The sequence below is a fragment of the Melospiza melodia genome, unplaced genomic scaffold (genome assembly GCF_035770615.1).
Source record: "Melospiza melodia melodia isolate bMelMel2 unplaced genomic scaffold, bMelMel2.pri scaffold_28, whole genome shotgun sequence".
Classification (NCBI taxonomy): domain Eukaryota; kingdom Metazoa; phylum Chordata; class Aves; order Passeriformes; family Passerellidae; genus Melospiza; species Melospiza melodia.
In genome coordinates, this window is record NW_026948600.1 from 2,100,768 (window position 1) to 2,112,319 (window position 11,552).

General features: G+C 53.1%; 1 protein-coding gene across 1 annotated transcript; it reads right to left on the reverse strand.

Moving 5' to 3' along the window:
• Window positions 1-2,343: 2,343 nt before the first annotated feature.
• LOC134433848 (serine/threonine-protein kinase pim-1-like) lies at window positions 2,344-6,278 on the reverse strand. The gene is given in 7 exon segments (XM_063182550.1): window positions 2,344-2,465; window positions 4,012-4,173; window positions 4,790-4,837; window positions 4,840-5,155; window positions 5,360-5,410; window positions 5,530-5,697; window positions 6,246-6,278. Coding segments are annotated over 7 exon segments (900 nt in total).
• Between the last annotated feature and the right edge of the window lie 5,274 nt (window positions 6,279-11,552).

Genomic DNA, 11,552 nt, shown 5'->3' on the forward strand with positions numbered 1-11,552 from the left:
GCCAGCAGGAAGGGAGCTGCTCCACACGGGAACCAGGAGCAAAGGACATTCCTTTTGTAGGAGAGGTTTTCTATTGAAAGAAAAAATAAAGGAAAAAGTAAGAAAAAACTATATAAAATGTGAAAGATAAAAACAAAACCCAAGTATGCAGTGAAAAATCTTCTCTAACTTTGAATTAAGAGATAACTGATCTTTTGAAAGAGAACTTAGTAATTTACTTTGTAAATGTGCTGATGGCATGGATCCATCTTACTGACCTCAGCAGTCTTTTTAAAAAGTTTCTGGGGATTGTTTCCAATATTGTTATTTGAATTTGTGGTCAAAGCAAGAGGAAATTGCTTTTTGCCTTTCCAGCTCCAAGCAGGACTGGGAATGGAAACTCTGTCAAAGCCCAAATCCTTTACAAGATGACCTTCCTTGTCAGCCTGGAAATGAGCTGCACATTCCCTTTGAAACTGTCAGGGATTTCTTAGAGACACAAAGTCCCACTTACAGCTTTTTGCTCTGGTTTGGCAGTGCAGAAGGGCAATTCTCCATCCACCAGCTCCAGACTGCACTGCCTCAGGAGCACGGCCCACTCGCCAGCTTTGGCCCACTCGTGGCACTTTTAGAGGAGGAAGAAAGTGCAATTGCACAATTCCAGTCAATAAAGAAGGAAGAGTGGGACAGACAAAACACCCTGTGCAGATCCAGGCGTTCATCTGGGACTGTGGAGAGTTTGGGTCCTTGCCAGTTGGATGTGTGTCCCCAGCTGCAATCTCTGGGCCTGCAGCAGAGTCTCACTCACCTGCCAAAGCACAAAGCTCAAGCACTGTGCTCGCAACGGGCTCATCTGATGCAGAGCTGTCAGAGCAATGTGAGGGCAGAGCCAGCCCAGCTGGGCCCAGGGCTGAGCCCAGCAGAGCCCTGGCAGAGCCCAGAGCAGCCTCAGCACCCGCAGAGCCCAGCTGCAAGGAGAGAAAGCAGAAACCGCCCGTCAGCTGAGGGCTCCTGTCCCCTTGTGCCAAGGCCTGCGGTGCCCAGGCCATGCTGGCTGTGCCCAGAGCTGTGCCCAGAGCTGCCCATCCCTGCTGCCTTTGGCACAGAGCAAAAAGTCAGGACATGTGCCCAGCCTGCAGCTGGCCATGGCACATCCAGCCCTCAGGAGCTGCCCAGAGTCAAAAAGCAGCTGGGCAGCCGACTGAAGAATTCATTGCATCTGCCTCAAGAAAGGGAGAACCTTTGGTGCCCGGCTGTGCCAGGCCCAGATCTGGGAGCATCCCCCTGGCTGTAGACTCACCTGCAAACTGAGCATGTGTGGGATCTCAGCACCTCAGGAATGATGTGCAGAGTGACCGAGATCACCCTTGGGGGGCTAGGGAGTCCTGGAATGTTGCCAGAAGTGTCTGGTGGCTGGACTTTGATCCTACACAGGAGACGACACCTGTATGAGGATGGGAGGATTTCACTGGGGTGAATGGTGAAGGGATAAGTTAATTAGTGTGAAACACAGGGTTTAAGATTTCTGTACAGGGGGGTCTAAAGAAGTAGGATGGAGGAATTGGGGCGTGTCCTGTCCTTCTTCTTCTTCTTCTTCTTGGCCTCCATCTTCTGTGGTGATGTTGGCACTTTGGGATTGGTTATTACTAAAAGTGCACCGGTTAATAAGGGTAAAAGGTATTGGGGAAAAATTATAAATATTGTATACGTAATTTCGAGTATAAAGATAGGTGACCGCCCCGGGGGCTCTCAGTGTGCTCATGGCTGGCTGCTGTGCAGACCTCTGTTGGGCCAAGAGAAAATCTTTTAGATAAACAATTAATAAACACCGAGACCAAGAAAAGATCTGAAGCCTCTTCTCGTCCTTTGAAGCGCGGGCTGTCCAAGGCCACCCCGGGCCTTTCCAGGTCACCTAAACAGCCGAGAAACTGTCACGCATGGAGCCTGGCTTTGAAGAAGGTGCCAGAATCCAAGTCCATCATCTTCAGCTGGCCAGGCCAAGGAAGAGATTGTCATCCTTGAGGTTGTCCTTGGTGTCTCCAGCATCAGCCCCACTTGGAACAGCTTCTCCAGGGGCTCCTTCTCCTTCTCTGGGGCCAGACCAGGCTCTGCCCAGGGCCCCAGCCATCCATGAACCAGATAAACAAAACCAGGGGGGATGGTGGCCACCAGTGCTTGCCACACCATCTCTCCAGCTCAGCTCCAGCCCAAGAGCTGCGTGTTCCCTTCTGCTGACCCCTGCTCAGAGCTACAGGCAGGACAAAACCAGCCTGGTTTGCTTTGCCACTCATTGCCAAGAAATGCGTGGAGCTGGTACCTGCCAGGGCCCTGGATCCAACTGTGCACGTGGATCTCTCCCATCTTCTAGGGCAGAGGAACACCCTGCACCCAAGGATGACAGAAAAGCTCTTCTAAGGATGGCCTGTCCGAGGGTTGCATGGACAAACACCTCTTAATGATACTCTGGCACTCTGGGAAGAGGAACCAGAAATCACCAGTCAGTTGGAGAAGTTGCCCCCCTGTTCCCATGCCCAGGTCATGCTGGGTGTGCCCAGAGCGAGGCCTAAACTTCCCCATGGATGCTCTGTTTGGAGGACAACAGGAGAGCAGGACATGTGCCACCTCCTCGGCAGCTGCCAGAGCGGGATGCCCATGAGCCCGCTGCTGGCCCCCAGCACTGGTATTGCCCCTGTGCCCAGAGATGAGGATCCACCTCGAGAGAGCCATCGTGGTGTGGTGGTTTGACCAGGAAGAAGTGGGAATTCTGGGATGTTGTGGTCAAACCAATGGGTGCTTGGATTTTGATATTGGCACCTGGTGTAGCCAGTGGGATTTTGGACACATCTCCGAGAACAGACAGGGGTAAAAAGCAGAGCTTCGGCCCTGGGAGGCTCTCTTGGGACTTTGAGGGACGGAGGTCGGATCTCCCTTCCCCCGTCCAGCCGCTGCTGCTGGGCGAGGGAGGGTCAGCCATGTGGTAGGCCTGGGCCATGTGGTAGGACAGAGATGGGAGGTGAGGAGGCCTTGGAGGATGGAAGGGTGGAGGAGCCCCAAGAGAAATTGGGCAGCCATTTCCCCCCCCCCCCCTTCCCCCCTTGGAGACAGAGAGACAGAGAGAGAGAGTGCAGCCTGTGTCGTTATCTCGAAACTCAGTAAATATGTGCTGGCAGCAGGCAGCCCGGCTGAGGAGATGGGGGTGGTGCAGCCAGGAGTCCAGCCGCCTGGAGGAGTTTTTAATCCTTTTTGGACAATGAAAACCTTACAGAACATTAACCCTTCCTAGATGAGTGATAAGAGTGGAGGAGGACAAAGGAAATGAACGAGTGATGGAGGTCTGGACCAGAGAGAGAGAGAGAGTGAGAGATGTTGAAAGAATGGAGAAGATGGAGTGGCATGTTATGCTGGACTCTTTCGTGTAGCCATGGACAGAGCCATGTTTCCGTGTGATACAGAGACTGAGTCCAGGGGGAGAAATGTCCCAGTGCCAAAGAAGATTCAGTGTGGGTACCCCTCGGCCCCAGGGGGTATATAAAATATGGGGGGGATAGATGTCCCAGAGGTGAGAAGGTGACATACTGTGCTTTTCTGGAACTGGACAAAGCATCCTTAAAAAGACAACCCTGGAGGCAGTCCTGATCCCTGTTCAGTGGTGAGAGCACCGGAACAAGGACGGAAAAGGCCACCACGACACATGGAAGGACTCCCTCTCCTCTTGAGGAACTGAAAGTTTGAGCAATCTAAAGGGTGGTGTTGGACCCAGAACTGGTGATTTTGGAGGATGTATTGTATTGGGAATTTAGGGGGGAGGAGGGGGAGAGTGTTTTTTGGTGAGGTTTTCATTTTCCTCATGTTTTCTTTTTTTTTCTTTTGTGTGTAGTTTAGTAATTGTTTGTGTGTAGCTTAGTTAATAAACTTTTCTTTATGTTTAAGTTGGAGCCTACTTTGCTTATTCCTGGTCACATCTCACAGCAGACACCGGGGAGAAGGTGTACTCATGGGGGCTCTGGCTTTGCCAGGCCAAAACCATAACACGTGGGAACAAGATCCGCCCCCGGATGATCTCCTGGGCCCTCCTGAACGGGTGCTTCCCCATGACCAGTTGGCACAGCAGGAGGCCCAGGGACCAGATTGTGGCTGCCTCGCTGTGGTAGCATTGGAGCTGGATCCAATCTGGTGGGCTGTAGGACAGGGTTCCTTGGAACACACACACAGCTCAGCAGGGGGGTGCTGCTGCTCCCAGAGCCTGGCCCCAGCATCCCTGGGCATGTGGGGGCTGCCCCAGAGGCACACGGGGTGAGCGCTGCCCTCTCGCCAGCACTTGGGACTTGTGCACAAACTCGGGGCTAGAAAAGAAGCCACTGGTGCTGGAAGAGGGCAGCAGAATCCCTGGGAAGGCCCAACCATGACACACAAAGGAAAAACCCACCCAGTAGTGGAGAAAACCCACTCTCCTCTCCACCTGCATGGCCCCCAAAAATGTTAATAAGCCAAGGCGAACAAAGGGAGTGGAGCAGTCCAGCCCTTCCTCGCCTGCACACCAAACCATCCGGGGCATGGGGTCAGACCCCCCTCTCTGCTGCCCCCATGGGGGTTTTTGTTGGGCTGGCTGCCCCAGCTCCAGCCCCAGCCCAGGCCACAGTGGGTGCTGAAGGCTGTCGTCGGCAGGGCTGGGAGCTGGGCCCCCTCACACCCCACCCAAATCAACTCGGCTCCAGCATCAATCCCATCCCAGCTGCAATAGGGGGAAGCCCCAGTGCTGCACCCAGGCTGGGCCACGAGATGCCCAGGAGCATCCCCTGCGAGGGCTCACCTGCAAACTGGGTGTAGACTGTGTCTTGGAGGAAGGCGCCACAGCCAAGTCGATGAGTTTCAGCTGCCCGCTGGCCAGGTCGAGCAGAATGTTCTTAGGCTTGATGTCCCGGTGCAGGACCCCGCAGCTAGTGCAGTGCCGCATGGCCTCCAGCCCCTGACGGAACAGTGCCCGCGCCTCCTCCTCCGGCAGGAAGCCCCGCTCCGCCAGGACACCTGAGAGCTCCTGGCACCGCTCCGGATGCTCCAGCACCAGCAGGAAGCTGTCGGGGAGCTCAAGCCACTCCAGGAGCTGAATGACACCGGAACAGCCACGGGACACATTGTCCAGCAGCACGATCTCCAGCGGGGCGCTGGCGCTGTCGGGCTGCGTGAGGAGCGCAGTGCCGTCAGTGGGGCCGATGCCGTGCCAGGCCTAGGGAAGCCCTCAGCCAGCCCGGGATGCTCTGCACACCCCGCTCAGCCCACGCCGGCTCTCCCCGCAGGGCTCACGGCGGCTCGCACCGTGCCGGGCCCCGGCTCCTCGCCGCCCGGCACGGCCCGGCTGTTGCTGCTGGCCCCGCTCACTCACCAGCTCGCCCCAGTGCTGGATGCGATCCCGCGGCACGCGTTTGATGGCCACCTGTGAGCGAGGGAGAATAGCAAGCTGAGCTCGCTGCCCGTCCCGCCGCGCCCCAACCTTCTACTCCTCCTCCTACTCCGCCCCCTCCTCATGCGCCCGCCGCCGGCCTCGCCGCTCACCTGGGCGCCGTCCGAGAGCCGCGTGGCCGCGAAGACACTGCCGAAGCCGCCATGCCCCAGCAGCGATCCCAGCCAGTACTGCTCCTGCAGGGCCTCCTGCGCCATCCCTGCGGGCGGGACGCGGCTGTCAGTGCTTGGCCCGGGGCCAGCAACCGGCCCCAAGCGCCCCTCACCCGCCCCGGGCCCTGGCGGCTCGGGGCCGGCGGCCACGCTGCCGAGCGGCAAAGCTCGCGCCGGGGAAGCCACAGCGGAGGCGGCAGGAGCGGCAGCGCCGCGTGTGTGCTCCGCGGGCCCCGGGAGGGGCCGGGGCCGGGGCCGGGGCCGGGGTCGGGACTGGAGGCTGCGTCGGGTCCGGGGCTGGGCTCGGGCCAGGCGGACGCAAAGGGCGGCGATGCCGCCCCAGCCCCAGGCACTGATTTCCGCCCAGCAGCGCCACCGCCAGTATGGCCAGAGCCGGGCGGAGGCGAGACCGCGGCGGGACAGCTGGGGCCGGGCATGGGGCAACCCCGCCTGGGGCCAGGGGCGGGCCGGGTGCATGGCCCGGCCCGGCAGGGGAGAGGGAGGCGGGGAGAGGAGAGGGACACCGGGCAAGGGACCCCAAGAGAAGGGTGCCCGACAGAGGGAAAGGGAGAGAGAGAGAAAGAAAGAGAGAGAGTGTTGTGGAATATCTGCTTCTGCTGCCGCTGCTGCCGCTGATGCCGCTGCCGCAGCGGGACTGCAACTGAAGCACCGGGGCCGTTTGTCCCCATGTCCGTTCCCCGCTCGCCCCACGAGCCCCACGTTCGAGCCCCACGCGCCCCGGGGACAGCTCCTCCGTCTGTCGAAACACGGGAACCTTCCAGCGCTGAGCCCAGATGCAGAGCCCCGACTCCTGCACACTGGCACAGCAATCCCCTGGCTCGCTGCTGTGCATTGTCCTTGCTGAGGGTCAGACACTGTCGGGCCACCTTCCCTTGGGGTAGGATTCCTACCCGACCCGAGCACTGCACTTACATCTCCAGTGTTGCTTTCCAGTAAAAACAGGGGAAGGAAAACTGTGTATGGCTGATGGTATTTTAGAGTGTCTAAAAATCACTTAGTCACCGATCTTGGAGGTGCTGTGCATCTGGAATTACTGGGATGCAACATGGAAAAGGAGAGCATAGAAATAAATAGAGGAAAATATCTTGGGTTGTTTTCTTTCATTTTCATTTCACTTCTGGAAAGCTGTTTCAGTTTTCCAGGAATCTTCTCCTGTCTGCTGTTTTCCAGAACCTCTCATGGAGAACAAGGTCAAGCTTCTGTCACAAGATTTGCCATCAGGAAATTATGCCACTGGTGAAATTTTCATTATGGCTCTTTGTGCTGGTTTAGGGCAAATTTTGGGAGGAAATCTCCAAAAGGTGTCCCTCTAGAAAGCAAGTTCAAGCAGCCCCTCCCCCTACTAGTTCAGGAAAAGAATTCCCTTGAGAAAAGTGAAAAAAACCCCAGTTTATTTCACAAGTAAAGTATTCACAAGCATGAAAAATGAATAATGTTAAATAAAACCTCTGACAGTGCTGAAGAGATGGCAAATTCAGAAAGTCCTTTTTGTGGGTTGTAGTTGGCTCACCTGGTCTCTTCTAAGTCCCTTTGGTGCTGGAATGCAGCGTCCCAGAGCTTGGTGGGCCACAGGTGTGAGCTGCTGCCGGTGTTTGTCTGGGTTTTCAGTCCAGAGCAAGTTTAAACAGTTCCAAGAAAAAGGAAAGTCACAGTCCAAGGAACTTCTCTTCCTAAGCTAGCTAAAACCAAACTGCTGGACCTGGGCTATGAAGGCACCGGAAAATTTCTAAATCTGGGCATTGGCGGTCCCAGAAAACACCAGATCTGGATGGTTCTGGAGCCAGAACCTGCAAATTTCGAAACTTTGGCTTTCTGTGTCAGCAAATCCCTGGACTTGGGCTGTGCCAGCACCCGGATGTTTTCAGATCTGGGCACTGGTGCTGCCAGCAAACACCAGATCTGGGTGGTGTCATTGGCAGTTACAGAAATCTGCCGGATTTGGGCTCTGCTGGTACCGGGAAATTTCCAAATCTGGATTCTGGTGCAGGAAACACAAGATGTGGGCGGTGCCAGACCCAGTAGCAGGAAGCTGCCACAGGTTTTAGCTTTCTTTGCCAGCAAATTGCTGGATATGGACGGTGCCAGAATAGGGAAATTTCCAGATCTGGGCACTGGCAGTGCCAGCAAACACTAGTGAAACCTTCTGGTCCTAGTCCGGACCTTTGACCAGTGGTTTCCCTGAGAACCGGCTCTGGCCATTCACAGACAGAGACTGCTTTCATCTGGAGCTCTGGAATCAGAACTTTAATGAAGGCAAACACAACAAACAGGACGGTGTGCACAGAGAGCGAAGCAGAAAGAAGCCTGGGTCCAGGGTCTAGCAGGGATATTTATACATTTATTTATGGGGAGGGGTTAAGGTGGGATCTGAGGGAAGGATCCAAGAGGAAGGAAGGATTAAGAATATTACACTTTTTGCAGTAAAAAGTAACCAATGGTACCAAAGAGAACTCAGAAGTCGCCAGTGACAATCTGCATAACTGAACGAGAGGATCATGGGCGGGAGCTCCTGCTCACCCCAACTAAAGAGGGTTTTCCCACGGCCTTAAGCTGAGGTCTCCCTCTTCTTTTAAACCAACCCCAACACAGCAGATCTGGGTGGTGCCGGGTTTTGGCTTTCTTTGCAGAAAACTGCTGCATTTGGGTTGTGCTGGCACCAGGAAATTGCCAGATGTGGGCACTGGTAGTGCCAGCACACACCAGATCTGGGTGGAGAATGTGCAGGCACCAGGAAATTCCCAAATGTGAACTTTCCGTGTCAGCAAACTGCTGGAATTATGCTGTGCAGGCATCTGAAAAATTCTGGATCTGGGCACTGGTGGTGTCAGCAAACATGAGATCGGAGTAGTGTAGGCACCAGGTATTTGCCTGGTTTTGGCTTTCTTTGCCAGCAAATTGCTGCACTTGGGCTGTGGTGGCACAGGGAAATATCCGGATCTGGGCATGGGTGGTGCCGTCAAACACCAGGTCTGGGTGGTGACAGTCTTGGCACCAGGAAATTGCTGCGCTTTGCCTTCTTTTTCAAAAAAATTGCTGCACTTGGGCTGTGTTGCAACTGAGAAATGTCCAGAACGGGGTACAGGTGGTGGCAGCAAACACCAGATCTTGGCATGTCTGTTGCCGGCAGCAGAAATTGCCAGATTTTGGCTTTCTTTACCAGAAAATTGCTGGAATTGGCTTTGCCGGAACAAGGGAATTTCCAGATCTGGGCACTGGTGGTGGCAGCAAACACCAGATCTGGGCCGTGCCAGACCCAGTAATGTTGGAAGTGAATCTGTAGAGAATTTTTAAGGTTTGATAGAAGATTTCTATAGTATGTATGCAAGTGTCATGATCCGTCCTTATGAACAGGTGTTGTGATGGTTCGTGGGTTGATCTCAGAGTACGAAAAATACCGACACGGTACAGGGGGTTGCTGTGATAATCAAAACCAATGTACCTTTATGGAATAACCAAAGCAAAATGCATTGAGAAGGAACTGGGGGAAAAGGGAAAAATAAGGAAAAAGAGGGTGGAAGAGAAAGGAAGGTATAGAACTACCAAATGTTTTACTAGGCCGGGACTAGACCCAGAGCTAAGCAAGCACATGCAGCCAGGTGACATTCTGTAACACCAGAAGCTGGCGACCATGAGGACTTTGCTGTCAAAAGGTTACAGTTTGCACTGGGCCCAGAAGTGTTTTTCCCTAAGGCAAAGCAAATTGAAATGTGAAATTTAAAAGCTTCAAATGACTATGAAAGGAAACTGCAGAATAATTTCTGGAAGGGCAGCATTGTCAATAATCATGCTGCCCACAAAGAGCTGGAGCTGAATCCAGAATTTCTTCTTCCAGCTGTGCAGGAATTCATTCCACTGGCAAGCACTGGTCCATGGGAACAAATGATCCCCTAGCTCTGGGCTGAAAGGCACCCAGGCTGCAGTGCAGATTGGAGGAAGCCTTGTCACTTGTTATTGGCTTCCCGGTGCACTCATCCTTCTGCAAACAAGGGGCAAACAACACAGCTGCACTGCTGTCCCCGGTAAATATACATACAGGTGGCTTTGCCAAAGCCGTGCATTTTTTCCCAGTGAAATACATGACCTCTTCTTACCTATGGAATTGTGATTGAAGACACCTGTGAGCCAGATCTGTGGGAGATTGCAAAGGAGCAAAGCTTTGGGATTTGGGCACACTTCTCTTGGTTTCTTTGCTCAGGCCTTTGGTGAGCACTGAACACACCTGGGAAAAAACCTTTTACTATACAGGATCTTTTGGATCCATTGTCCCTCAAAAAGGTCAACAGGTGACCCTGTTGTAATGCCAAGTAAAAAAGAGCAGCACAAATGACACAAAGAAAACATGGTCAAAGAGGAAGAAGAGCAGCTCAATGAGGAAAGGATGTGGTGAGACACTGGCACATTGAGTTAGCTGCACTCCTATAATCTCTAGGCTAGCAGGTCCTGGTCACACATTGTTGTTGTAGAATTTTGCTGAGACATGGCTTATAGAGTTTTGTTCAGACATGCCATAATCATATACAGCTGATTGAAAAGTAAAAGGCAGCTGTAAGCAGCAAATTCTCAGGCCTGTTCCTGTAAATAACAAAATTCTCAGGCACGTTTCTGTAAACAGCAGAATTCTCAGGCTTGTTTTTAAATAACAAGTAAATATCTTGTCCTTGGATAGTTATGGGAAAGCAGTGACAAACATGGAGGCCTTGAGAACCGTTCATAACAGGATGAGACAAACAAGTCTTGGTCTCAATAACAAACCACAGGTATTGAAAGCAAAAGGAGGGGTTGGTGTGTAATCTGTTACCAATGATGATCTCGGGTTTTGCAATATGTATGAACTTAATTAACACGGTTATAAAATGTGCATGTTGGACCAATAAATTGGAGTTCGATGCTGATCAAAGGGTGGGTCGTCTCCCTTCGCTTCTACACATTCTGCTTTTGGTTTTTTTCAATTTTGTTTATTCATTTACTTTTTTTCATCATCAAAATAAAATATATACAATTTAAAATATGTCATCAAATTTTAAAGATACAATCAAAACACAGTAATTCATAACTACCTCTAAATATCAGAACATATGTACAGCTGTAACTATGAAGCCTAATGCATCAATCCTCTTCTTCACACACTCTCCATACAGGCAGAAGCTTCTCCTGAGCTTGGAGGAAAGAGAGCTCTTCTGGACGGGAGGCGAGGACTTTGTGGGTGAGGGAACATCAGAAGTGTCCACAGAAAACTTCTCCTTAAGACTGTAACCAGTCAGATCTGCAAAATGGAGACACAAAGTTTAACAGACGCCACCATGCAAACCTAAAGCAGCTGAAGCTCCATATTTCCTGGGACACATTTCCTGCAAACTTCTAAACAGCAGCACAGGGAAAGATGCTCCTGCTGGCAGACACGTGAGGCAGGGCAGGGCAAAACCCTGAGCCACTTGCCCAGAGCTGGCACAGGCACAGCCTGGCCTCTGGGCTGCCCTGGGACAGCTCAGCAGCCCCACAGTTCAGCAGTCCTACAGCTCCAGGGGCACTGGCACAGCACAGCTCATTGCAGGGGCACATGCAAGGCACAGCTGTTCCCTGTGCTCAATCTCTCTGGGCTGCCACAAGGCCCTTCCTCCCAGCAGAGATTGCCCAGCTCGCCCATCACCTCTGTGTGAAGCTGAGCCTTGATTGCCTTCACCTTGTCCTCCATCTGGAGCTGCTTCAGGCCCCCCATGCCATGACTAGGAAGAGCAATGGAGAGAGCAAGGGCAGATGCACACCCTTCCTTAGGATTTTGTCATTTCTGGCACAGCTCAAAAGGCGAGTCCGGAGGTGTCCAACTCAGCGCTTCCACAGATTTCTGGAGAACATCTCGACTTCAGACGCCCAACATTCTGGAGAGGATTTCCTGCACATGTGGAGGCTTGCTGGCAGCACATTCCTTCAGCTGGGTGCCCATC